Raw genomic sequence first — 26388 nt, 5'->3', positions numbered from 1 at the left:
TGCTGAAAATCCTTTCCTATTGGATAAATTTTTTTTGTAGATTAGACATGGTTGGCAAAAAGGAGGAGAAAAGCTTCATCATAAATTCAAAAATTTTTCCAGAAAATCCTTTCATACCTAAAGAGTCCATGTATGATGTTCATCTCTGCAATAGCAGTGAAGTGAAAACATCTTTAGTGCCATTTAAGTACCCAGTTTCCCAACACTCTGAGTGTAAAGGACAAGTTGTTCTTTAGAAGAGAAGCAGAATTATTTGAGGCTTCTAGCTATAACAGAACTATAAAGGATTGCTGTTACACAGGATTCATTAACACAAGATGGTACTTCTCATTAGACAATTTGCATACTCTATTACTTTACCTCATACCTTAATGGTAATGCACTTTCAGTGTTTTTCAACTGTAGGCTCACTCTTCCATCCTGTAACACATCTAGACTTGACTTGATCCCCCACTAGAATTCTGTGAATGCAAAATAATAGCATTAAAAATACTGTTTCGATAGACAAAAAACCAAAAAGTACCTAATTCATGTTTTATGTTGAACTCGTGCTATTTCTGGGTTTCCGTACCACACCCATTTTCAGCCCAAATACGGTCCCACAATTGTTCAATTCCTTCGCTGCATGGACTTATTACTAACCATTCTTTTAGTGCAGCACTAACAGAATTTAACTTTAACACACTGTCAGGTGGTAGACTAATAACTAAACAATAAATAATGGTTTTTTAAAATTCTATACTTATTTTGAATTCTTATTTGAAAAGTTTAGGTACCTGACTGTGTTCGCCTAATGCCAATTCATCCTCATGTTCAGTTAGGGATGAGTTTGGAAAAACCTCCTTCACTGTTTGGAAACTCTTCCATTCCAATTTGTTCTTTTCCCCTAGCTGAGCTTGTACACTCAAAATTTGAGCTACAAAACACAAATGAATAAAAGCAAATAAATAGAATCATTACGTATAAGGCCTTACCATCCTTAGATTTGCTGTTATCTAATATTTTGTGTTGTTCCAATAATTGGGCCTGCAGCTTCATAATTTGATCTAATAAACAATAATTAATAATTGAAAACCAATATAATAATGTTTATACTTACCATCCTTTTGTTGTATTATCTTATCCATTTTTCATTTGTTCCTCCATTCACGCGTTATTCTCTCATCCACGCTACTGAACTAACTGCGAATGGCATCCAATGGACTGAAATTGCCTACGCCAGTAATAACGAGTCTGAGCGGTAGATGGCTACGTGTCGGAAAAAAAGAAAAAAGTCCGATTTTTTTTTTTTTTTCCGCCATTTTTTTTTTTTTTTTTTATGTAAAACGGATTGCCATACACTAGAAGCTTTGATGATAGGGCCAACCGCGACTACTTGTGGGCTGTGGCTGCCTACAGGTAGCTGTTTCTTATCAACGAGAATCACGAAAATTGACTTTGAATTTTACTCTAATTCCAAGAAAAATAATTAAGATCTAATTAAGAGTTGCCTGGCTACTATACGTACTGCCATTTGATTTTGTTTCTGGGTTGCAGTTGAAATAGAAACCTGAAAGTTCCCAATTGTGTGTATTGCCACTTAATGAATTCCATCAGAAATCAGGTAGTTTTGCAAGAAGGATGTGCACAAAAACACAAACTGCAAAACAAGACATCCCTTATAGCAGTTATCTAATACCAAATTTCGAACCAGGACAAAAGAATATAAATAAGCGAATAAATTAAAGTTGCAGATTATAAAAAAAACTCATTTTTTTTGGATCTGTTATGCAAAAAGTGAAACCCAACCATTTTTGTTTGCAATCCAAGCTGAGCTATTTGCTCTAATCAGTCGGTTGCTTATTGGCAATTATTTACAACAAGGAAGTTGGGAAGACGAAGATCTCATCAAAAATGATTCAAGTGAAATCTGGTAAAGCCAACAAACAAGAGCAGTGCCGAAGACAACGAGAACCAGGAAGCGAAAGTAGTTGAGCCGTTCTTTTCATTTTGCTGATCTTGGACATCCTCCTCGTCGTCCAATCCGCGGTGTTCAACCGGTAGCTGGCTAGAATCCAACTCCTGGGGTAGTTGATCTAAGTGTTGGTTATCATTTCGATGATCACTGTCGTCGACTTGTCGCTTTCTTCTCTCTGATTCGCTACCAACTGGTTTGACTCCCTCATGGTCAGCTTCAGCATCAGACAAAACATTGTGCGATTTTTCATCGGCGGATGCTACATCTCCATCCTCGGTCGTTGATACATCGGTTGAAAGCTCTGGTTCTGCTGTGCTATCTTCTTCGGCAGCTGTGTCAGTCGAAGCTTCACGGGACAACACCTCAGCGATTTTACTACAAAGATCAAAACCAAAAATGTCAACACCTTTTCGAATAACAAGTCAGTGAAAAAGAAAAAACTGATGTCTCTCATTGTTCTTACCTCAGCAGCATTTCTGATGGAGCTTCACCTGATAGCCAATCCTCGAAGTTGCTTCAAGGATTATAAAAAAAAAACGAATAGATTATAGTAATAATAAAACACATGCGTTGCTCGGTAAGAGACGTGAAGCTTATAAACCATAATGAATTTTCTTACCTCAATAAAGATTCAGAAGAGAATGATCGCGGTGTGTACTGTTCTGACGGGCCAAATAGAAATCTTTCTAATTGAGCTCTTTCAGCATCGCTGATGACGGGCTTTCCAGCAGTACCAAGAACCGAACCACCGCCTATAATCGAAGCTGAAAAAGGATCTAAAACGTTCAGTTTCTTATTCAGCGGTCGCTCGGAACGTCGCACGCCTTCAAAGTTAGGACGAGTGGCGGCTTGCACCTTCGAGATGATAATGGGCGGAACTGATCCTTGGAAGCTCACTTCAGGTGGGAATGGCAAATCTGCTTTACCATTTATCGCAACAGGGGGAGGACCTTTGTGTACGGCATGAGGAATGTCTGATTTGCTGTCGGACTGTGGCCGAGTGTTATCTTTGCGACGATCGCCACCGTTGCCGAGGAATCGTTGAAGAAGACCCGTTAAGCCTTGACTCGGCTTCGAATGCGGTTGTGAAGACGGCCGGTTTTGTGCTGGATTATTCCGGTTCCTTAATTTCTCCTCTTGTTGTTGGCGTTGCTGTAGAGATAGCGGTTGTTCACCTGCACGGCTTTGTCCGGCGCCAGGAAACGGTCTTTGAAAATGTGCACCTTGCTGAGGTTGCTGATGAGACGGCTGCTGTTCTCGGGTCCATCCAGCTTGTGGAACTGGATGTCTCTGAAGCACTGGACCATTCTGTGGTTGCCAACTAAATGAAGGCCTGTTACAAAAAGCACGATAATTAAAATCAATTCTATCGGTTTTGACAAGTTATTTGATCGCTCGAGGTCAAGGAACCCTCTTACCTGTTAACTGAAGGAGATCCGGCAGTAGCGATCGGTGTGGCCAAAGGAGGAACATTCTGTTCCTTACGGCGATTGCCACCAAAGTTGAAGAACGCAGCTAATCCAGAAGATTTCTTGCGGGCAGGAGGAGGAACAGGAGGTGAATGAGGACGTGCGTTCGCCTCCTGTCCGCTAAACTGAGGAGGACGGGGTTGCGGACGTTGTGCGGGAAGCGTTGGAGGCGTCGGGTGCGGTTTAAATTGCTGCGGACTGGGATGATTCACTTGATGATTGGCTTCGTGGTGCGGAGGGAACCTCGGAGCTGGCATAGACGGTCCTGGGACAACTGGAACAACAGCCTTTGGTAATGTAATCGGTACGGGTTCCTTCGGTCTGCGGTGATCTTGTTCGGATGCGACGAAAACTGGATCCAACGTGACTAGACTAGGTGATTCGCTGGTGACCCTCGGATCTTCAGCGCCGATGCCTTTCCCTTCCACGTTCTGAGGTTCGACGTCAAATCCTAGCGGAGGTATAGGTCCATCCACGTTACGTATAGGTTTGAATCCGCTCTCCAGGATGATAGTATTCGGGTTGAAAACACCTCCGGCTTGCGGATTGAACGAGTAAGACTGAACAGGTGGTGGATTAATTCTTGTAGGAATAACTTCCTTGGCATTGAAATTATTATTATGCTGTTCGTTTGACGGCGGGCTCCACGCTGGCCTTTCTGATTGCGCCGACCTATCTTGCTGCCTATCGGGAATCAACGGACGGGGTTCGGCAGGTTCTTGATTAGGCAATGGTTCTCTCTGGTGATGTTGCAAATTGGGTCGCTGGCGGAAATTGGACGTGTGTTGGATTAGCTTAGTCAGCTGCTTCACCGGCCCAGGGATGGGAATATTGATGTGGGGTTTCTGTTCTTCTGCCTTAACGGCGACCTGCGGTGCAATCTGGCGAGGTGGTTCGGTTGGTCTCACAACGGCAGGTGCTGGTTTAGTTGGTTTAACTGGAGGTAATGTTGGCGGTGCTGTAGGAGGCGCAGTTGGTGCTTGAGTTGAATAATATCGTTGCGGTACTGTGGGACGTGTTGGTGCTGTGGGACGCGGCGGCGGCGCTGTAGGACGCTGCGGCGGTACCGTAGTCCGTTGTGGAACAGGTCTGCCCTCATCTCTGCTGCCAAAACCTGAATCTCTGAAAAAATCTTCGAACTCAGATGGGAAGTGGCTACCGAACGCATTTTCCGGAAAGAATTCGCTTTCAGGTGCTCGATATTCCGGCGCGAAATCCATCGTGTTTGAAGGTTCGACGTTATCGATTTTTTTAATCTCGGGAATTCGAGGTACATCGTCCTCGTAGTAATCTGGATATTCTCTCTGTTCGTCTTCTGAAGGTCGTTTGGAAGCTGGACTGAACGCATCGGATGGTTGCCCTGAGGTTCCAGCTTTGCGATTGTTATGGTCCAGGTCGCAGCTGTCAACAACTCGGATTTTCCAGCCCAAATATCGGTGGACGTAAGACTGTAAGGAATGACGAAACATACAGGTTATCGATACGACATTCTCAGTGAAATAATAGTAAAAAAACAAAAACAAACAAACCTGATAGTAAACCGTGTCAGGTGTGTTTACGTCCGGCTTAAATTGCATAATGGCTGGTTCACCTTCTTCACAATGAAGTTTCAATGTTCTCTGATAAGCTCCGAACGAGGTGAACTTGTCGGCCGGTTGGGTAGGATCTTCGACCCATTCACACAGGCGGCCCTGGGCCGATGAAACGGGATTGCCATCACGGTCGTAAGTTACACCAGCAAATATTCTGATTTTCTGCAAACGGAGAGTATAATCAGTTTTGATTTTATTATTTGTGTCTTTGATGTTTCTAATGGCAAGTCGCTTACAGATCTCTCGTCGGGTGTTTTGAATTCATAACCACCTTCAGGATCATCTGTAATGTAGAATGGATGATAACGAGACGGGCGATCTGGGTCTTGGCCACCTTCTACCACAAATGTGTAAGTCTCGCCACGAACGACAGTCACTTCGGGAATGAGTAATCCGTTAATGAACCACGAAACTCCCCAGCCAAGATTGCCTGTCATCGTTAAATCAATGAAATATTCAACACGCTCATTTTGATAATGTGATCTATCTCACGATTCAGTTAACTGGTTTATACCTGTAATGGCGTTGTAACCTTGGCTGCCACCGTTCGGACCAAGATGAGCGTAATAGACGTGATTCTCAGGTTCGTTACATTCGATAGCTGGGATATACCAAGGTACTTTGTTAGACACGGCGGGTGGAGAAGGTTGGGAAGGTGGTTGAGGTGGTTGGTACTTGGCCAACAATTGGGTATTGGGTGCGACTGAATTGCCATCTAAAGAAGACCAGCGATTGTCTTCTGTGGTCGGTCGTCGTTGAACAGATGGAACGGTAACCGAACCAGACGTTGCTGACGGATCTTCCGGAGCCGGACAGTTCCAGAAAGGTGACCGTCCAAAATCGATTAATAAATCACCTGGAAATGAAAAAAACAAAAACAAAAAAAAACAAAATTAATGTAACGGTCAACACAAGACTATTAGCATACAAATGAATGCTTACCTTTATTCCTGAGTTTATGGTAAGTGGGTTCATTGTCTGAACTGAGTGGTCCAACAGCCCAAATGACGGCCTGGGTTCCATTGGTGATGATGCTTTTGTCCTGTTCATCCTGTGCCTTGAGGGGCCTTTGGTAAGTCAGCATGACGTAATCATTGACGAGTGCAGCATTGAGCAGTCGGATATTGTTGGTTCCACGAGCGGACTGGGTATCCTGACACACTCCCTTTCCGGCCGTACAAGCCGATTTCGATGTCATGTAATGATCGTGAACAAAGCCTTTGCCACTCTCACGATCCAACCAACCAACAGCCACGTCAGCACCGATCATCCTAGTTCTTTTTGAATCGCCACTGGGTCCGAACGCCACATATTGTCCGTCATCTATACGGAAATAGTCAAAACAAAATTTATTTTCATGAAAAAAGCCTAAAAAAAAAAAGAAATAAATCGAGAGCAACAGAAAGAGGTGTACCAATTTTGCCGACCAATTGCAGGACGATAGTCTCTCCGGCCACCGCCCAGCGGACCTCGAGCGCCAAGTCATCCCAGAGCACTTCACAATTGAGCTTCGCCTAAATTCACGTAAATCAAGACAAGGTCGACCAATGAACCAAAAAAAAAAGAGAAAAAATTTACAGTTAGAGGTGACCGGGTGAATTTCTTAAACAAAAAAGAAAAAGAAAATGAACACACAACAACAACAAAAATGTAAACGGAACCGATGGGCTGGGCGAGTTGTGGAACAGTTGGCAACGTAAATCTTGAAAAAAAAAAAAAAAAAGGAAAAGAACAGGTTGACGAAGAAACAAACAGGTTGGAAAAAAAGACCAGCTTTATTTCAGCTTCAAAGTGTGTCTTTCTTCTTTCTTTTACAAACACACACACACGCACACGTACAAAGTGGATAGCGAGTGAAGAAGGATGAGAATAATAACAAGCTAACGGAAACAAAGAAAAAACCTCTTCGCTAAACATTTCTCGATTATTATTATTTTTTTTTTAGTATTTTTTTTTATTTATATAAAGTACTTAATAACTCTATGCTGTTGGAAAACTGAGTAAAGCGTGTGAAGGTAAAAAAAAAAAAAAAAACTAATAGAGAAGATCGTAACGTTCGGGTGTTACTCTAAACGGCTCTGTTGAAGTGACGGACAGGAACGGAGCGTGAATAGAATGCGGGAAAAGATTGCAGTCGGTTGGCAGGTGCTACAATTTTTGTTGGTGCTGGACCTACTGGACGACGCGTATCGCGCTGCTGAAGAGGGCGTGCATTCTGTTGCGGTTGATTGGTGTACTGAGGCGCTCTTCGTCGAGCTAACGGAGCCGTTCGTGGCTTATTACCATCACCGATCAGCACTTTGTTGTAGATGTCGTCGTCCGGCTGGTGCATAACGTGCGTGTAAAAAAAAAAAAAAACGGGAGCAGAAAGAAGAAGACGAGAGAAATGATAGGTAGTAGAAGGAGGTGCGGACGACTCATCCGTTCGTTAGACAGAATTATTTGAAGGAAGTTATTTTCATTTGCCTTACCACATAAAGAATACGTTAGCGGTAAAATGGAATTTAATTTAAATAATGTCACACAATAACCGGTTCACGGAATGGTTCACCTTGTTAGGAATAGTAGTTCAGGATTGTAACACTTCGCTAAGCGGGGAGAGAAGAATAATGTCAAGCGTGACGTGTTATATAGACTCTATTAACAATCAAATAGAAAGGGACCGCTTACGATATCCAACGCATTAACGCAAAATAATAATTATTTATTTATTTATTATTTTTTTTAAATTATTGCCGTTGTTATTAGTGGTGCGGATACAGCCAAGCCACGAGTGCCGCTGGCAAGGCATTCAAAAACCTCTTCCGTGTTTAACTAGCGTAAATCCTTCACTACTGGCCCATTGCATTATTTTATGCAAGAAAAGAAAATGGGGACTTTTGAATGCCATTGTTTTCGGGGGTCTGTTATTTTTAGTAAGAGGAGGGGAGGTATAGCTGGTCTCGGTCTATTTTCTGCTAATTTAGCGGGCGGATGAACGAAAATCCGGTTTAGTGAGGAACATATGCATAGTAGGTTAACACGCACACACACATGCATGTGTAAATACCGTACGCCAGAACCCGCAAACGACTGACAGATTTTCTTTTTTCGTATTTAAAGCGGAAAGGATCTTACCTGAGGTGCGACGCCGAGCATTTTCAGCGATGGAGGCACATTGAGGTTCTTGGGGATGCGGATGTGGCCGAAATCGATGCCGTAAGCCCTACACCAGATACTCAGCCATTCAACGTCGAAAACGGTCAAATCGCCGGGCAGAGTCAGAACGAGCGTTTTAGTGTCGTAGCGACGAAGCGGGTCAGTTTTGCCGTTCTCATCGGGCACTTGCGCTCCCTCCTGGCTCGGCTTGGGGCCCGTACCCACCCAGAAAAAGGCATCTGAAATATGTTGCAACAAACGATTCGTTTTTACTCGACCACCGTGTTTTTTTTATAATTTATTATTAAAAACTTTGTTTCTTTTTTTCACGACCCTACCAGGAGCTTGTCCGTCGTACGTGAAATTGGGCAACAGGAAAGTCTGAGCGTCGACGACGTAGATACGATCTGAAGCGACTTGATGAATGCCGGAGAGCGGCGTCAGTCGTTGGGGACGCGGGTAATCAAAACCGGCTGGTACTTTAACTTCGCCAAAAGCCTCCTGTTATTATGGAAAAGGATTATGACGTAATTTTGAACTCTTGAGTAGATTCTTATGCTGAATGTACGCACCGAAAAGGATCGACTCCATACAGTCAACCAACGGATTTCTTTGATGGTTTTGCCTTCGGGTAACGTCAGCGTTAAGTCTTGGTCTTCATAAGCTCTAGAAAGGCTTTCCGTTCTATGAAAAGACAAAAAAAAAAGGGCAGATATGTAACGCTTAACCAAACATAACGTTGCGACCGTCTGTTGCGTCGCTGGTAAGAATTCAAGACGAAAAAAAAAAAAAAAAAAAAAAAAGGAGGAAACATAACTGATCTTTTTTGAAAAATGAAAACTTACGAGCCGTCTTCGTTGGGAACGACGAAGCCATCCGTTCCGACTCTGGATGAAGATCCGGCGTAGAATAGCGCATCTATTCGACAACGAGGAAAAAGAAAAAGTTCTGTTACGTCACGATGTTTCGTTAAAACGAATGCAAATTAAAAACGGGATTATTCAATAGGGAATTTTTTGAATGATAAACAGATAGCATGAGAGCTCTCCTTCTCCGCATTTTTTTTTTGTAATGGAATTAAGATTCAATCCCGTTGGCGATCACGACGACCTTTTGAACCGGGTTTGATGAAATTATACCGAGACCATGTTATTATTCTGATTGACCAGGACTTGATCGAGTCATCGCGTTTTTTTTTTTTTTAAGTAAAAAAAAAAAAAAAAAGAAGAAGAAAATCAAACGAAGCAGCACGAGTTACCTTGTCCTTTGCCGTCGTAGGAGAAGCCCTTGATGAAGAGGGTCCTGGCGTCTACGGCGTAGACATCGCCTCGGATTCCGTGATACTGCGATTCCAGCGAACCAATCAAGCGGCCATAATAAGTGTTGGCACCCGTGTCGGCTTTGCATACACCTAGAAATCGTGAAAAGAGAAATGAAACAAAAGAATTGTGAACATTCAAAAGGAACGAAATCTCGGAGCAGAATGAAAGAAGAAAAAAAAAAAAAATCAATGGCTCTAATTAGAGCGGTTTTTAATTCTTTGCGTGAGTACACGAAGTCGATCATTGGCTGAGTGTTTCAATTACAGTAATAACTACCGCAACTAGAGCCTCTTTCAAAAGACCCTAAAAATTCACGCCGACAAATGATATGCAACGCTATGCTTTCGTCGAAAGGAACTGAACAATTGGACAAAGTCTTGGATCAAAAGAAATGTCAAATAACGGCTTCCCACTGTTTGTGTTGAGAAGAATCTTGTAACGAACCATTGGTTAGGTAACCCAACCATTTGCCAATCATTCAAAAATGCCATTCTTTGCAAGGCGTTTTGATTGCTGTGAAATTGCTCCGATTTGCAGTGAATGACAGGCACGAAAGTAACTGGCGCTGATACATAAGCAATTTTAAAATCAACCAACCCACCCACCCCCGAATTCGTAGGAAAGTGGAAAGATGGCAGAATGATGAAAGATCATCAACTCGTTATTGTTCGGCCAATGCATCTAGGGCAGTAGCGCTTTGGGGCTGATGGACCAGTGCAACGTCTTTCTTTTTCTTTCACGGGATAACCCGGATGTACTCGGGAAAAAAAAAAAAAAGATAATAAATAATACCAAAAGGATAAGAAAAGCGCTGCCAGTTTGATTCGCACGAAACAGTTTTCCTAAAACGTAATAGATAAGTAGGTGACAATGACGGGAAAAATGGCAACAAGAAAGAAGGTTAATGCGCCACTTCTTGAATTTTTCCAATTCATCTTGCTCCGTGAAAGCCAGCAACGCTCATTTTAAATTCAATAAGGTGAAAATAGAGAAATTTTTAAGCTTAAAAAAATGATGACATTTATATCTTCAGAAAAAAAAAAGAAAGGAAAGAGAACCATCGCGCCATAGAAAGTTGCTACAAGCCGTTGCTTTGTTGTCTGGTGTCTAGCACCGCGTGTGGGCTCTCCCCACAGCGTGAGCGGGATCACGCGTTTCAGAACGAGGAGAGAGAAAGCTTACGTATATCTAATACGAGAACGGAAAGAAATCAAAATCGCGCCATCACATTTCCAATTCTCTCTCTCTCTCTTTTAAAGCGCATCGGGCGGCCGCGGTCCGTCGTCCCGCTGGCCTTAATCTCAAACCTTTCTCGCGGTCTTGCTTTTTGCTTGTTAAGTTGTAGATAAATTCTCTTGTTTTATGGCTACGCTATGCATCGATCGCATGTATGGATTCCCGATTTTCGCCCAGACTTTAAGTACCGCAACGGGTTCGTGCGCTCGGGACTGACCCAATTTCGATTGCTACAAAAACCCTGCTCAAGTTTTGTTTCTTTCTTTCGGTATAAAAATGTATATAACAGCGTACTATTGTCGTTGTGATGACCGACATATTCCAATTGGTCACTTTGCTGTTTCACGATCCGTGAGCCTGTAAATCCTGTTTCATCATCATCCGGTCCATCAATTTTTCATTGAATCCGTTCCGTTTCTCTTGGTCGGGTTTTCTTTTTCTTTTTTTTTTTTTTTTTTTTTGGCGGGCGGGAATTGGTTAAATTCACCGTTTCAGTTATTCGTTGACGACCAGCCGTTTGCTTTGGCATTACAGACCTGAATGAAGTTTGCGATCCATTGGAATACGGCGGTTCGGTAACTATACATATAAATGAAATAGTAAAATTTCATTTAATGTTGCAATAACGGTGAGCTGCGGCAACCCGTTGCGTTTTTCTTAATTTCTTTTTAAAAAATGTATTCCCGAAGCGGAATGTTCACTTGAACAGCGTGTACGATAAAGAAAGTGATAGCGTGTGAATTCCTCGACAGTTATTATCGTTACACGTTAGTTGTTCCTTTTTTTTTTTTTTGTCTCGTTTGCTCTTGTCCCCATGTTTTATTATCCGAAAAAAAAAAGAAGAAGAAAGAACACAGCTGACTTCCGTATTAAAGGCCAATTTCGCCGATAACATCTGTTTTTCGATCTCCGTATAGCGGCTTGAGATATCCCTTTACATAGAACAACCACTAGTATTGCCTGAGAATGGCGACGAGTGAGGAAGTACACAGAGCCTGTCCCTACTGTTTTTTTTTTTTTCTTTAATCTTTTCAAGAAAGATTATCACCGTTATGTTGCAACCGGTAGTTGCAACAACACAGCGCGACAGCAATTTTAACAGTTTGTCGTTTGGCAATAAGAAATGTGTGCGCGCACTCCCTTCTAATTCCTCGACACACGTTTTATTTGTTTCTTGCTGGGTTTTAATAATCAAAACAAGCACGGGAAATTGTTTTCTATTTACTTTTCTTTTGATTAAAAAGGGAAAAATAAAAAAAAAAACGTGCGAGAGAAAAGAGACGGACATTACAAAATCATATAGAAATGGAAAAAAAAAGGGCGAAGCTAAGCCAGCCGCGGGGTCGACAAAAAAAAAAGAGAAAGAGGAATCTAACTAAGCACCTAAACATAACGGCACTTTTAGTGTTACAGAGCAGAGGGGGGGGGGGGGATTGAATGTATAAATCTTTCGCCCTATTTTTCTTTCTATAGGATCTTTACACTTAGCGAAAGAAAAATGGTGTCGTCATTCCTCATTCTCATACCAACTACGGCAATTGCCAACGCAATTTCGTGAATAAAAAGAAACAAAGTTGTTTTCGTTTTATGATTGCGCAAGGTTGTGCTCCACTTCGCAATTTTCAAAGCCGCACAAAATAATTTTTTTTACCTATAAATCTTCTACTATAGAACTAAGAGAGTGGGGAGATTGAATACCAGGGCCATATCCAAGTAGGACTTAAAAATATTTTACGGCTTATGATTTGGTACAGGTAACCCCTTAGCATCACATCTCCCCTCCCCAACTAGATAACAACAACAACAAAAAATAGTGTTAAAGAAAAAAAAAAAAAAAAAAAAAAACCCTGAAGAAAACCTTAAAATCCGTTCCGGTCAGTGCTCCACCACCCTATTCCTTCCAGGTTCAACCATCGGCGCTATCCTTCTTCAGCAAATACCTTGTTATACCGTTAGGTTAACGAGAACGCTGTTTCTCTAAACCTTATAGCGTGCGCGTGTAACATCCCGCAGCACCTTCTGCTGGTATTTTTTCTTACGTTAAAAGAAACATCCCTTCTAAACTCTTCCCAGATGGTTTCTGAGTGGGGAGGGAGAGAGGAAGCTCTTCCCTACACTTTAACATGCTTCGTCTGATGCTTTGATAACGTACACAAATGTTAACTTCCTATGGAAAAAAAACAAAAAAAAAACAGGCAATATCGCTTTTGTTCGTACAGCCGGGACGGGCACCTGCAAGCTCACAGAGCAGAGAGCCGTTAACCTACATATTCAAGAGTCGTAATCAACGCAAGATTATTTCTTTCCTACTCCCAAAAAGCTTAATCAGTTTCTTTTTCTTTCTCAAACTCTCTCGATTGTAACACGGAAGACCACCTTCACTACCCCCCCCCCCTGTTGCGACGGATTTCCGTTAGGCCGTTGTCCACCGGCGGGCGAGCCACATCTCGTGTGAAACCGAAACTGAAAGGCCATCTGTTTGCGATGGGCAGTGGCTTTGCGAGCCCGTCTGTTTCCATCCAAACGTTAGATAGGGGCTTATAAAAAAAACAAAAATGCATGTCAGCAACCTTGCGCGTACTGCGTGAAAACAATTACGACGAAAAAGAATTTTACTTTTTCTTTTCCTCATTCGTCTTGTATTGTGTCTGATTTTGCTGTTATTCAAACCTTTCCCTCAACCATCTGACTTGGTGGTAGCTCAATACAATTAAGCCTTTTTTTTTTCTCGCATCTTTCCCCATCGAGTTTGTAACGAAGGCGGGTTACAGATCCATGCACACTTAGCAAAGTAATGCATTACATGTCTTTACTGTTACTTTTCACGTTCGTGCATTTAAACGACGTGCGCATATCGGCGATTGGACACGTCCCATCGCTTCCGTTATTTCGACGAGTCATCTCGTCCCGCACAATCTCTTTTTCAATACACAGTAAAGCTCTTAATTTTCCTATCCGATCGAAATGTTCAATTCTTAGAGCTACCGCTTAAAAAAAAAAAAAAAAATGAGGAACCGAAATATTTATTTAGCACACCATACGCTATTCGTGTGTGCTTAATAATTATTTGGTTTCAATAAAAGAGTGCATGTTTGACTCACCAGCGATGAGAAGGACCAGCATACAGGCAATCGAAGAGTTCCCCATTGTCGGACCGATCTCTGAGGATTTTCTTACTGGCCAAAAAAAGAATGTGGACGTCTTCTTGCTGTTGCTTTGTCGGCCGTGTTTCACTTTTTTCCAACGTTATCGTCTCAGATAATAAAGCACTATTGGTAAAATAAAAATATAAAACGTTTTTTTTTTTCAATATTTAAATTTTTGAATTTTCCTTTTGATTATTATTACGTTTTTTTTTTTTCTTTCTTTTTCTTGACTTGAGCTCCACTCGGCCCCACTGTCAAAAGTGGAATGACCGTACAGGAACCGTAGTGGCTTTTATATATGGCCCGCGCCCCGCTAGTTGGTGTGCAGGTACGTTCGTACCTTCTCTTCTGTCTACGCATCTGCTTTACCTGATTCTCTCCTTTCTTCTTCTTCTTTTTTTTCTGTCTCTGCTTCTTCGTTTTTCATTTTTCCCACTCACCAGTGGCACGTGACCAGGAACAGTTTTACTTCAAATTTTCTTCTTGTCTTCTCTTCCCTGAGTTCTTCTTCGCCTCTCCACAAGACATAACGCAGATTTTTCATTTTGGGTTTTTTACCGAAATGCCGGCGAAATCATTTTTTTTTTCGGCGAATGACGGGAAAAAAAAGCGGACGAGGTTCCAGTAACACCGGGATGTGAATTTTTTTTTCTTCTTCTCATAATCTTCTCTATTTTTTTTTTTTTTTCATTGCAGCCTCTACGTAATCCGTGCTCATTGCGTCCGCTATTATCTTCCGACTTTGATGGCCTCCACTTGGAACGCATAACAGTTTTCTCAAATAGGAAGAAGAAGACGAATAAAATGACGGCCACCGTCAGCCTGTTCGGCCCAGCCGAATTCCAAAACATCTGATGAAGCGGAAGCTCAACGGCTGGGATCACAATCTCGTTATTCTCGTTTTCTTTCTCGATCGGTTTTCACGACCACGGGGGGAACGAAGACGACGACTGGTCGCGACTACTGGTCTACTACCGTTACACGGTATGGCATCTTCTTTGATAGTCGTGATCACCCATTAGCAATGCTCTACTTTTCAGATCTGCAATTTCTCATTAAAATTTTTCTTGATTTGATTTTTTTTTCTCTGTGGTTCCAAAGGCAAAAAAAAAAAATAATCTCGAGGTAAGGTTTTTTTTTTTTTTGTCTGTACGCATCGTAGGGTGTAACAGTGATGGCTGGTTGCGTACGAGGACTCACGCACAGATCCCACATTGGCGTCTTGTGTAACAAGTTTGTTTCCATAACGGACAGGTTTCCAGTGCGCACACCATCTCTGGAAAAACATTTCCTGACAAACACACAAAAACACAATATTATAGTTTCTTGATATTTTTTTCATGATGTGTTTCACCTAGATGAGTAAAATATGCATCCGTTGGGTGGCAATAATGACGGCGTTCGACATTTGATCATTCCGACAATCGCCAAGCTTTGGAATTATAAAGGTCTTGTAAAAGAATGAAGAAGACCATTGCAACCTTTCTCCCTGTCAATGAGAAAGTAATCACTTATCTAGTTTAAAACAACGCTTTTGAGTATGTTTTATTACCATTTTTTACAGCCGATGCGATCACGAAAAGTCAATGCGATGCTTGATTGGGTGAAACAGACTGCGGAAACCGTGTTAAGTCCGACACGATGGAGCGTTTCGTTTCCGGTATCATTGCGGTCGCAGTTCCTTTGGAGTAATTTCAAAATGAGTTCCGACTCAATGCGTATCATTTATAGGTGTCAGGCATCCAGGCATGCAGCAGGAATCCAGCGCCAGCTTTATGCAGTGTACTTTTCAATTTTCTAGACTGGAAAATGCTGAAACTCAAGTTCTTTTTAATCAATTAATCAAACACATTCCATGTCATAATGAGTTTCAACAGTTGTGAAAAGATTCGAAATGATAAATCGTACGCACGTCTTACTCACGGAGGTAAACGAAAGCGTGAAGCGCAAATGTACGTTGATGTACACTATCGTGCAAATTGGATACGAAAATGTGCGTCTTTGCTGGACTCACCTACTTTTAAGGTAGAGACCTGGGCATCGCGCACGATTTGTCGTATCCTTGACTGATATTATGTACAATTGGATTTTAACTGACCCATCAACTACTCACCTCAAGTGTAACCTAGAAAATCTTTGACTGTAAACTTACATAATTAAGCATTCAAAGAAATAATTTTTCGGATACGCACACATGGTTTGAGACCTAAAATGAGAATGAACAAGCCCAGGGGAAGTGGTACAAATCAGACAATATAGAACTAGATCGTCTTCAATTACAAAAGCGAACTGAAAAAAAAAAGAAGAGAAAAGGTCCCAAACCCCATCGTTTTTAACGCAAGTGGCAGCCATATGGTACTTCAAAAGAAGATGGAAGCATATTAATGGCACGGTTTCGTTTAGCTGCTTGAATTTGGTATTCTTTATATTCAACCGTTTCTTTTTTGTGCTCCATTAGCCGTCAATAGAATCCTTTCCGAAGAAAGTAAATGGGCCGAGCGCCATTACATATTGAGTAAATAGCTCTCATGTATTGATTTGGGAAGATTTTTTTTTTTTTTTTTTTTTTTTAAATCTTCTTACGAACGCATAAAAAGTCGGAAAGGGCTGTTATTGCTGCAAAAACGTAAGGGAGAAAAAAACCCAAAGAAAAACAGAATGTAAAAATGATGTGAATATGAATCTTTTTAATTATTTTTGTTTGTTTCGTTGACCGGGAAGGAAGTAGATTTAAAAAATTATAATAATAATGAAGAGGGTATACTGTATAATAATATGTATCACACTGCGTAGAATAGCCGCGACAAACTAGGCCGGAAAGAAAAAAAAAACAAAAAAAAACAATGCACGCGGGCAAATGTCGGGGTTGCGTCGACGCGAGCGGGCCAAAATTAGGTGACGTGATTAATAATATTGCATCAATAGTACCAAACACGGGTTGGATGGAAAATAGAAAAAAAAGAATGGAAATGCTTCCTTCTTCGTTTCAACTCTTAGGTGATGCTCGAAATGGCAGAAGTCGAAACCCCAGAATGAAACTCCATACGCTCTGCTCATTGGACACACATGAGCACGCATGTCGGAGTTAAACGTTTTGTTTGTTTTTTTTTTTAAAGAGAAAGAGAGAGAGGCAGAAGAAGAGAAAAAGATAGGAAAAAAAAGAGAGATAGGGGGAAAAAAAAAATACCAACTGTACACTACCCAAGGAAGGGGGAAGGATGAGCCAGCCCTAGGAATCGGAAACAAACAGCATCGTGCGGGGCAAAAGGGGTAGAAATCGACTATACGATACGAACCATCGGTGGAATGAATGACCTTACACATCTTACAGTGAGAGGGAAGGAGAATATTAATTGAAACCAGAAAAAAAACTCTACAGGAAAAAAAAACAAAAAAAACAAAAAACAACCAAAAAAAAAATACGTGCAACCAATCCCTTTCCAATAGATGAGCGGCAGTTTAATCTACGCCAGCGAATCCTTCGGATCCTTCAATGGCTTTGATCAACTTCTCTCTTAACTGTTGGTAACTCTCATAGGGTGGCAAGTCCAAACGATTGAAACTGAATTGGAGAAACAGAAGCTTTCTCATTTCAATTTCATGTCAAAGAATAAATGGGTTTGGGACTTACCATGTGTGAGCACGAGGAAAATTGTTTGGCGTACCCCACTTCTCGATGGTAAATGGCTGTGGGCCGTTGCTTCCATACAACTCTTTAAATCCATTCATCGGAACGCGAGACGTCCCCGTAACGAATTGTAGGACACGAGAACGCATTTCGGGATTGAACGATAAAACCACCTGCAAAAGAAATGTCGAGAATTAGGCTTCTATGACGCTAATAAAATGAAGAACACGGCATATTAGCGACACTTACTCTCCAGAACCATTGCACAACCATGTGGTTGGCATTGTAATCTCCTTTGTAGTTAGTATGCTCCCTCCAGTCTTTGACATCGATTGTTCCAATGCCGCACATTAGTAGTTCGAGCTCGTTCTCATCAAAGATCTTGAGCATCGATAAAGGAATCAAATCCTTGAAACCGTCCAAGAAAGCGCGCATTTGAGCTTCAACGCGCGACACAAACCTCCATTGGATCACCAAGCTGTAAAATTAACCAGTAATACAACAATTAATAATTGGTAAGTGATTAAACATGGGATGGAAAGACAAATAATGATTTTAAAAACATCCACTTACTTAATATATTCATGTTTGTTGTCGTTCGTGACAGGAATGTTCGTCCCGTTGGGCTTTAGTTCGCGCTGAATAGTTTTGCCGAAGCTTTCTTCGTCGACAGCAAAATTTAGATCCAACTCACTCGGGTCGTTTTCTTTGATCCACACCAAAGAGTTGAAATATTCGGTGTCGACAGATTCCATGTCTTTCAGCTCGATGGGCTTTTCCAACATCATTTTGTAAAATGGGCGGATGAAAAAACCGTCAAGTAGTTTGCCATGGTAAACAGCCATGCCAGCAACCCGACCGATAAACTTAAAATAGGAAAGATGGTCTTCGCAGCACAATCCTGACATTGGATTGATCTGCAGTGTATAGTTATCCCTGCAGACATCAGGATACATGATGACGTCTCAATTAACATTCGAATGTGTTGCGAGGTATTCGAAACTTACATTGCAGAATATTCGAAGAGTCCGTAGTAAGGGTTAAACATTTCTTTAGAGAGGAGGAAGAACCATTCACGAGCCACGCCACCATAATCGAGTCCAACTTCACCATCAAATTCGACCCAGAGTTTCGTCTTGAGCAGCTCCGGTCGAGCGACAGTGTTGATGATCCGATAAGAGTCTTCGAGGATAGATACTCGATGTACTTTGATTTCAAACTTGTTGGGAATGTTAGCCTGAAGACGCAATAAAAGAAGATTACGAACCAAAAATCAAAAATTCAACAACCACATATTTTCTAAACAGTTGTTAATTTACTGGTTTCTTAAGTTGCGATTTGAAGAAGTCGTATTTTCGTTTATAGTCGCGCGAATAAGGAACTGCCGGCCCAGCAATATTTGGGTTTGACATACGCGGGTCTTCCCATTGGGTAATTCGTGTATCTGCGTGTCAGAAACGTTTTACGTCAGCCGTTCGAATACCACCTGACGGCCAGTTTCTACTTACTGTGATCGATGTAGAAGATTCTTCCATCGGAATGGATTCGTTCCTCCCAGCCTTCTGGAAGTGGCCCAAGCGCTTCTTCTTGGAAACTTTTGTTTCCAGGACTCCTGCACGAATTAAGGTTCATTAAACTTGTTATTACTATCCACTGTTTTTTTATTTTGTTTAAATGTTTTTTTTTTAGAAACCCTACGAAAAAACCATTGAACGTACTGGTTCTGACGAGGTAGTGTTGATGGCCTGCCTGATCTTGGATCCACCCAAGTGGTGGCTCGTTTGTTATGGTCGATGAAGAATAGTCTTCCATTTGGAGCCACCTGCACCGTCCAACCTTATGTTGCCGAACAACGTAAATGATGAGTATTGCTACTAGTTTTTACTATTACTGTTTTTCTCGTAATGTAAATCTTCCAATGTACCTGGGGGTAAGCCATCACTATTAGGCACAACTGCAGGTCTAGTTGGAGTGGATGACGTACCATTTGCAACCTGTTCTCCTTCAATGGTCTAAAAAGAATTGAAAAGCACGCCATGAGCAGGATCAACCCTTCTCCTGAAAGTGGGAAAAATAGGTAACTGGTTTTCTATGCTTACCGTTACGGAGTGACGAGGTGACGCCGGACTAGGTCTTGGACTTCCGTTAATTTGGACCTCTCTTAACTGAAACTTTAAAGAAAAAAAAAACAAATAAAAACAAAACAGGATCAAGTAAATAAAAAGCTCGTCACGCTCCATACGACTATGTCTATTAGATCGCCAATCTACGCCGCAATAATCTAGCTGTTTCTACGACTGTAGCAACGCACAGAGAAGTTGGTAAACCTGTTCATCGCCCTCTGCAGTTTCATCCCAATACTCATCGTATTCATCGTCATCATCTAGTTCATCGTCGTCATCAAAATAATCATCAAGTTCATCATCTTCATACTCATCCTCCTCAAAGTGTTCCATTATTTTTCGAAGAAGCATGCAGAAGAAGGGCCAGATTTTATAATTCCATGCAAATATAAATGGTCAACCAAGAAGAACGAGATTACTGTACCTGATCAGCAATACCGGCGGCTGCATCTAATCCAGCTTGAAGTGGATGGGCATCGTCCGATATGTGATAGCGACGTTGCATATCTGACCCAGCTGTTTCGAGGTTGCGTTCGCGTGCCAATTGCTGCTCTTGAATCACGGCTTTTATGAAGAAGAAAAATTCATGGTGATTTTCGTGACATAACAAGCTTTACATGCGTCTCGCTTACCCGGCTGGATAGACGGTCTCTCCCACTGAGTGGTGCGAGCAATATGATTTACGTAATAGGTTCGCCCGTTAGCATCTTGACGTTCTTCCCAACCAGAAGGTAGAGGGGTAGACTGCGTCGTGGAGTTAGCTACTTCTGCAGTGGAAGAACTTCCCTGAACGTAAATGGGCTGGATTGCATAAATGGATTAGATAGGCAGCCAAGTACCAGTAGACATATTGTATAAAGAAATCACATTTACCCTGGCGGGCTGCTCTACTTGTGCCTGACCAACACTGCTGCTCCCATCTGCCGAGTCTACCATTTCCCAACCGGGCTCGGGATCCTGGCTTTGCGGTTCCGTGGCAGCGGGTAAAGCGGTGGCTACTGTACTTTCCGAGACTTCATCTGGATCAGGCATGTATGCATGATATAGTTGGAGATGTCCTTTGACTTTAGAGCGAGCGCTTTGAAAATAAACACAAGAAGATAATGTAGGTGGGATGCAAAACGTAACAAGTACGTCAATGTAAACGAACCTTCGTGGTCGTAAAATGTAATATTTTCTGGGTATACTTGCTTCTGGAAGTTCTTTGGGAAGTCCAACTAATGGGAGTTCCACCATGCCCAGAAAGTCATCTCGAGTCAGCCGATTCTCATCAAACACTTCCATGACCAGCTTGTGCTCTGTGGGTTTGACCCGGAATATGAATTCTTCATCCCATTTTGGATTTAATGTCTGCAAGAATAAATTTTTAACCTTAAAATAAAACACTTGAAAGTCCTTCTTCATTGCAACATATATATACCCTCTTTTTCGTTTTTGTTAACACTGAATCAATGACTTGATCTCCATTAGTTGCTACCAAATCAATTCTCACATAAGGATCACTAAATTTCAAAGAAATTTCTGAGTCAACACAATTTGAAAAATAGAAGAATATTTCACATCCAAATTTTACCTTGCTCCAAATATGTCTTTTTTGCAAAGGTTGTGTCCAGCAATCACACGTAAACGAAGTAAACTTGTAGGTTCAGGCTGAAATAAACAAACAAAATTATGTACAAACTACCAAACAAATACAAATTCTTTGAAAACAAAAACGACAGTACACAAATCTGCATCCGACCAGATCTGTCCGGCGCAAAAAATTTCTTTTTTCAGAATCACTACATGTACTTACGTACCATTGCGTTATTAAGCCCACTATTAGGCTCATAACCATAGACACGAGTTTCGGCCATACAAACTTTTCATATCTTTTTACTTTACGATGATAAAACTTTTCGTAGCTTCGACAACTTTTCTGATTTTAATATTGCACCAATTTTACGAAAAATGTAATCTTCACGCCCAACACACAAAGCACAGAACAAGAACAGGAGAGCAGACAAACTGACTGACGACAAGTCGTCCGCGGAGAATTGATGAAAATCAGCTGGTCAAAGTCACGTGACTCATCGATTGCGACGAAGCGACAAAAAAGCTTCGGTTACAAGCGCTTACAAACCATCTTAAATGAAAACGAAAGTAAAAAAAAAAAAATAAAAATAAAAAAAACAAAACAATATACGCTTCAAGTCAATTTATTTATTTGTTCGAAAGTGGTCGACAGTAGACTACCATTACAAATTTGAAATTAGGGGCGTGATTAAATAGCACGAGAAATCTGCTCTACAAGCACCTACCGTCACCGGCGGGATTGCCACGAGGATTATTAATGACGTCTGTGCGCATCAATAGATGACTGCTATTTTCGAATCCCTATTCTACGTACTTCCTTTACATAATCGAAACGTTGTAACGAATATCAGTCAACAATGTTTCGGAAAAGAAAACCTTATAAATCATAATTAATGAAAAATTTTCAAGTAGATAATTACTTAAATGACAATCAAAGGTTAACTATGTGAAGGCAGTTGAAAAGAAAATACATGGAGAAGCCCCACAAAGTCAAGTAAAAAAGAGAAGCGAGTAAAAGGAGACACAACGAGAGCAGAATCAATATATCGAACAGTCGAACGAGATCTTCTAGACTGAATAGCTGATTTTCTTTTTGTTTTACTAAATTCTGCGTTAGGTAGATACTTGATGCTGCTATAAGATTAGTAGACAAAATCAATGGGAGCCAAGATGGACAATTGACGTGGCAGATGAAGAGGAAGAAGTGCTCAAAGTCCCAGGCTGGACGTGGCTCGAACTGCTTGTGCAACTGCTTGTGTCTGAGCAGTCCAGGGCAAGTTGTAGGCTGAATCGTTGGATGGCAACTTCGGCTGGGGAACGTTCTCTTGGTAGGTTCAAACTGTTCCTCCATTGAGCAGAAGGAAGCACGTCCTCGTCTTCTGTTAAGATTGTATAAAATTGAACGATTGTATCGTTTTCTAGGCTTAAAAAACTGATCTTACCTCTGACTGGTGAGAAGTTTTCTTCGATCTCGTTTATAGCTGGAGTGGAAATAGAGGCAAGTACTTCGGCATAGCTAGGCGGAGGAGTACCAGCTTCCAAAAAATCGCCGGAATCTAATGTATCATTGCTCCGTCGCACCAACGACACCTGACTGATCGGCACGTCGTTCATCAAATCATTTGACGGGGCCGATGGAACAGCCAAAAGACCTATAAATATATAGTGTTTAAATAATGTCACCGATTATGCTTTCTTTGCATTTGTTCACTTGTTGTTTCACGAATCGTTTCATGATCTTCAATTGTTAGACGGTTCATTGGATTTTCAGAGTATGGTGGCGGATAATCTGTGGCAGATGAACTAGGTAGCTTCCACATCACACACAATGGAGATTGATGCTCCCCAAGATTTATCAGTGGCTGGGGTTGCCTTTTTGAGAGTAATGAGTCATTAATTGGAGATGGATTCATGTGTAAGGCATGCCTAATTACACTACCTGCTCAAATGCCCAGTACTGCTTGTCAGGTCTCCATGGTCATAACTCACTATGCTACTAGATGGAATTGTGTCCCCTTCCATCTCATGGCAGGCTAATGTGGTAGACATAACATTTTGCTTTGAAAAATATTTTAAAAGTCTAGAAATCAATCATTTTAATTACCTGAGTGCCTCCGTGCGCGTCGTCTTTTTAAACGATAAAAAAGGAAAACTAGAAGAGCCAGGGAAAGTACAGCAGTGACTGCTGTGGCTACTAAACGCAATCCTAAGTCACCCCCAACCCAATTTTCATCACCCCAGGTAACATCAGTTGACCCTTCATCGTTTACTCCATCTGAGTTATCCAAGCAAATAAATTCACAACAAGAACTACCAATTCTGAAGGATTTGCAATCCTGGAAAATAGTTGTACAGAAGAGTTGAATATTAAAGAATGTTGTTAGGCAAAAGTTAGTCTTATATTATTTTATATAAAATTTCCAATTCTAATCGCCTTGGTCACAGATACCTTTGGAGCAGCACACAAAACAGCCTGGCACCATTTTGGTTTTCCTCCATCACACAGACAGACTGTACATGAATCAGGACCTGGAACATAATGATTCCCACCAGTGATTGTCCTTCCATTAATATCTTGGCAGCTTTCTCCAAAAATACCAATTTCATCTTCCTGTGAGCTATCAGGAGTGGCAACTAGGAACCTTTCACCAGGCATTCTAAAGTTGTTGTGTGTGAATATTTATTAAAACCACTAGTTTCCTCTATGAATTAATTGGCAAAGCAGTTTACCTGGGAATCGCGTCACGTCAAGTCACGAAAAAAATAGGATAACAATATTTTCCTGTTTGTCAATTTATCCAGTTTTCAAATAGCAGGTCGACTCGGGAACTTGACTTTGAAAAGCCAGATAGTAACAAAGCCATATAGAGTGTTAAGGTGCCCTATCTTGTAAATAAACGGCCTCGTGCGAAAGAAAAAATCCAAAAATTATTTTTGGCGGTGATAGCAAGCACTTCGATAAGAACACTTTATCGTACGACAGGTAGAATCCAGATAAACACGAGTATAACGCAGCGTTCAGCTAACTAAAACGACTGACACTGCCTATTAAGAAATGGAACTGGGTAGATAAACAAATGCAAGACCTGACGACTGACCTGCCACCTAGATGGTACAGATGCTAGATCTACACCACAGGAAGTCGTGGGTTGGTCATGAGTATGGCTCTATGGCAATGTTTTTTTACCCCATAAAGCCATCAAACTTTTTGTATACGAAGATGGAAAGGAATGCAAAGGCAATAAACACGTTTCTAGATCTAAAAATTCAAACCTTCCCTCGAAAAAGGCAAAACCAACTTTTTTACACACTTGTATTGTTTGTTTCTTTCTAAGATGCCTGTAGCCATGGTTCCGGCGTTAGTAGATCGATGTTTTCTTCTCCCTCATACTAATTAATTATGTCATACATATTGTGCTCTTATATAATAACTTTTTTTTTTACATTTTAGATATTCTTTTTTGACCAAGTATGAGGATTGCTGGTAGTGGGATCAGAATGATAGGATAGATATCACATACAAGTCATATGATTTTTTCATACAGACTAAAACCGTTTCCGTTTATTCATTTTGTTTGTTTGTTTGTTTTTAGTTCGGCGCCGTAAAGGTGCGTGCCAAGCTTGGCAAAATTTTATGGCTGCGTACTAGATGTAAACAATACGCACCAGACCATTTTCAGTGGTGTCTACATTTACTTTGCCTCCGACCTTTGAAGCCGATGTTCGAAGAAAGTTTATCCTTTCACGCTTTCAGTGGTGGGTGTATTATATTTTTGGGTCTCGTATTTCGTAACGCCTAAAATATTAAAGCAGTAACCCCAAATCTAGCTATACGAAGTTTATTGAAAACGGATATATAATAACGGAGCTACACACCATTTGACGCTCTTCATATCGTCGTTATTCCCTAAGGAACACAATACGCCCAACAGAAGGATACAGAGACCGTATTTTTCTAGAAACGTGATAAATAGTATAATAGGACAATCATAATGATTATAATAATTATCGAGTAATAGATTGGCTTAAAATATTCAAAATTAACGGGAACGAGATTCATGCAAACTTAATTATTTAACACATCGATTATATTTTCACTTTCTTGTCGTAGATGGACGAGTGGTCGACTAACGCGACATCTGCGTCGGACTTGTTCAGCGATATGCCTAAAGTTTTGCATAAATAGTTATTGTATGGATGAGATATGACAAAGTTGTTTTTTCACAGAACTGTCACCTGTTGCCATTTTACGGTTTTTCTTGTGTAGGTAATAAACAAATACACCAATCATCAAAAGGGAGAGTAAACAGAACCCACATATGACTAGATGCCAATAATAACATTAGTTCTTGTGTTTTCACATAAAGCTTAATGTTTTTCATCAAACTGACCTTCCACAACTCTATCCATGCATATGAATTCACAGCAGGATTTTCCTGTTGTGTAGAACAAGCAATCCTGGAAAATTTACCAAGATAAGAGATTAATTATTGAAAATTAGTGAAGGTAACAGAAAATGTTACCTCTGATGCTGCACAGCGAACAGCTTGACACCAAAGGTTCTTTCCATGTTCACAAAGACATAATACACAAGGATCTGAACCGGGAATGTAAGTGCTTCCTGTAGTTTCAGGAGAAAGATTTAGGAAAACATACATATCTATACATAGTATATATAAACAATAATAAAGTAAACAAACTACGAGACGCGCAAAAATACGCAAAGCCAAGCTTTAGGCGTAATGAATAAATACTCTTAGTTACGTACCTGACGGGATAGTCACGTTTTGGAAATCTAGGCAGTGATCGTCTACATGGTTTAAGTTTTTATGTCCGTCCATCACTGTAATCATCCTGTAAATCCGATTTTTTAGTTGCGTTAATTAAACAAACTGTCGAGGGAGACAACAATAACCTCCATTTTGCTGTGCTTACTGCCTATGCCATCTAACTGCGTGAATCTGTACTACGCAATCTAGAACAACGTGTTATCACTACGCAACACACACATATCTCGGGCTACGATGTTCATTGTAGCACAGTTCCTCCCTCCTTTCCCCCTACAAACCCAGTGGCCTACTGCGCACTTGCGGATATGGTCTAAACTAATGCCTAAATACTGGTGTCTGCGCAGACGGTCAATGGATTTTGATGTTAAATATTTATGCAACGGTTTTTTATGAAAACAACCAATCGTCCTGC

At 41.0% G+C, this 26388-nt stretch overlaps 4 protein-coding genes across 9 annotated transcripts; all 4 read right to left on the bottom strand.

Annotated features, from left to right (window-relative positions):
- Positions 1-1552: 1552 nt before the first annotated feature.
- LOC130696860 (protein Skeletor, isoforms D/E-like) lies at positions 1553-14329 on the bottom strand. 2 transcript variants are annotated; one of them, XM_057519987.2, is made up of 16 exons: positions 14063-14329; positions 13816-13983; positions 9415-9567; positions 9002-9074; positions 8729-8840; positions 8495-8657; positions 8136-8395; positions 6433-6532; positions 5961-6341; positions 5533-5874; positions 5255-5448; positions 4956-5180; positions 3376-4874; positions 2577-3290; positions 2421-2471; positions 1553-2332 (listed from the first exon to the last, which is right to left on the bottom strand). In XM_057519987.2, the coding sequence occupies exons 2-16, from the start codon at positions 13859-13861 to the stop codon at positions 1888-1890; spliced, it is 4758 nt and encodes a 1585-aa protein (XP_057375970.1). In that variant the 5' UTR covers positions 13862-13983; positions 14063-14329; the 3' UTR covers positions 1553-1887. The 2 variants fall into 2 exon arrangements, with proteins under 2 accessions (XP_057375970.1, XP_059351768.1); XM_059495785.1 differs by lacking the exon at positions 14063-14329 and having other exon boundaries at positions 13816-14019.
- A 2198-nt stretch (positions 14330-16527) lies between these two features.
- Positions 16528-21647, bottom strand: LOC130696597 (E3 ubiquitin-protein ligase NEDD4-like). Of its 4 annotated transcripts, none has more exons than XM_059495890.1 (18): positions 21411-21647; positions 21185-21261; positions 21032-21113; positions 20762-20961; positions 20485-20689; positions 20244-20412; positions 20036-20175; positions 19816-19929; positions 19588-19659; positions 19413-19500; positions 19207-19324; positions 18997-19100; positions 18808-18932; positions 18496-18725; positions 18062-18424; positions 17738-17966; positions 17492-17661; positions 16528-17422 (listed from the first exon to the last, which is right to left on the bottom strand). In XM_059495890.1, exons 1-18 carry the CDS (start codon positions 21465-21467, stop codon positions 17320-17322), a joined length of 2646 nt encoding a protein of 881 aa, XP_059351873.1. In that variant the 5' UTR covers positions 21468-21647; the 3' UTR covers positions 16528-17319. The 4 variants fall into 4 exon arrangements, with proteins under 4 accessions (XP_059351873.1, XP_059351883.1, XP_059351891.1 ...); XM_059495900.1 differs by having other exon boundaries at positions 19588-19653; XM_059495908.1 differs by lacking the exon at positions 19816-19929.
- Positions 21648-21793: 146 nt separating this feature from the next.
- On the bottom strand, positions 21794-24254 carry LOC130696739 (integral membrane protein DGCR2/IDD-like). 2 transcript variants are annotated; one of them, XM_059496108.1, is made up of 7 exons: positions 23917-24254; positions 23636-23843; positions 23291-23522; positions 23126-23219; positions 22898-23058; positions 22629-22838; positions 21794-22562 (listed from the first exon to the last, which is right to left on the bottom strand). In XM_059496108.1, exons 2-7 carry the CDS (start codon positions 23840-23842, stop codon positions 22342-22344), a joined length of 1125 nt encoding a protein of 374 aa, XP_059352091.1. In that variant the 5' UTR covers position 23843; positions 23917-24254; the 3' UTR covers positions 21794-22341. The 2 variants fall into 2 exon arrangements, with proteins under 2 accessions (XP_059352091.1, XP_057375825.1); XM_057519842.2 differs by having other exon boundaries at positions 21794-22565; positions 23917-24251.
- A 755-nt stretch (positions 24255-25009) lies between these two features.
- LOC130696822 (integral membrane protein DGCR2/IDD-like) lies at positions 25010-26240 on the bottom strand. Its single transcript, XM_057519939.2, has 5 exons — positions 25955-26240; positions 25710-25807; positions 25578-25644; positions 25423-25509; positions 25010-25352 (listed from the first exon to the last, which is right to left on the bottom strand). The coding sequence occupies exons 1-5, from the start codon at positions 26037-26039 to the stop codon at positions 25273-25275; spliced, it is 417 nt and encodes a 138-aa protein (XP_057375922.1). The 5' UTR covers positions 26040-26240; the 3' UTR covers positions 25010-25272.
- Positions 26241-26388: the final 148 nt, after the last annotated feature.

This window comes from Daphnia carinata, chromosome 1, assembly GCF_022539665.2.
Source record: "Daphnia carinata strain CSIRO-1 chromosome 1, CSIRO_AGI_Dcar_HiC_V3, whole genome shotgun sequence".
Classification (NCBI taxonomy): domain Eukaryota; kingdom Metazoa; phylum Arthropoda; class Branchiopoda; order Diplostraca; family Daphniidae; genus Daphnia; species Daphnia carinata.
This window is presented reverse-complemented; position numbering and strand designations above follow the sequence as displayed.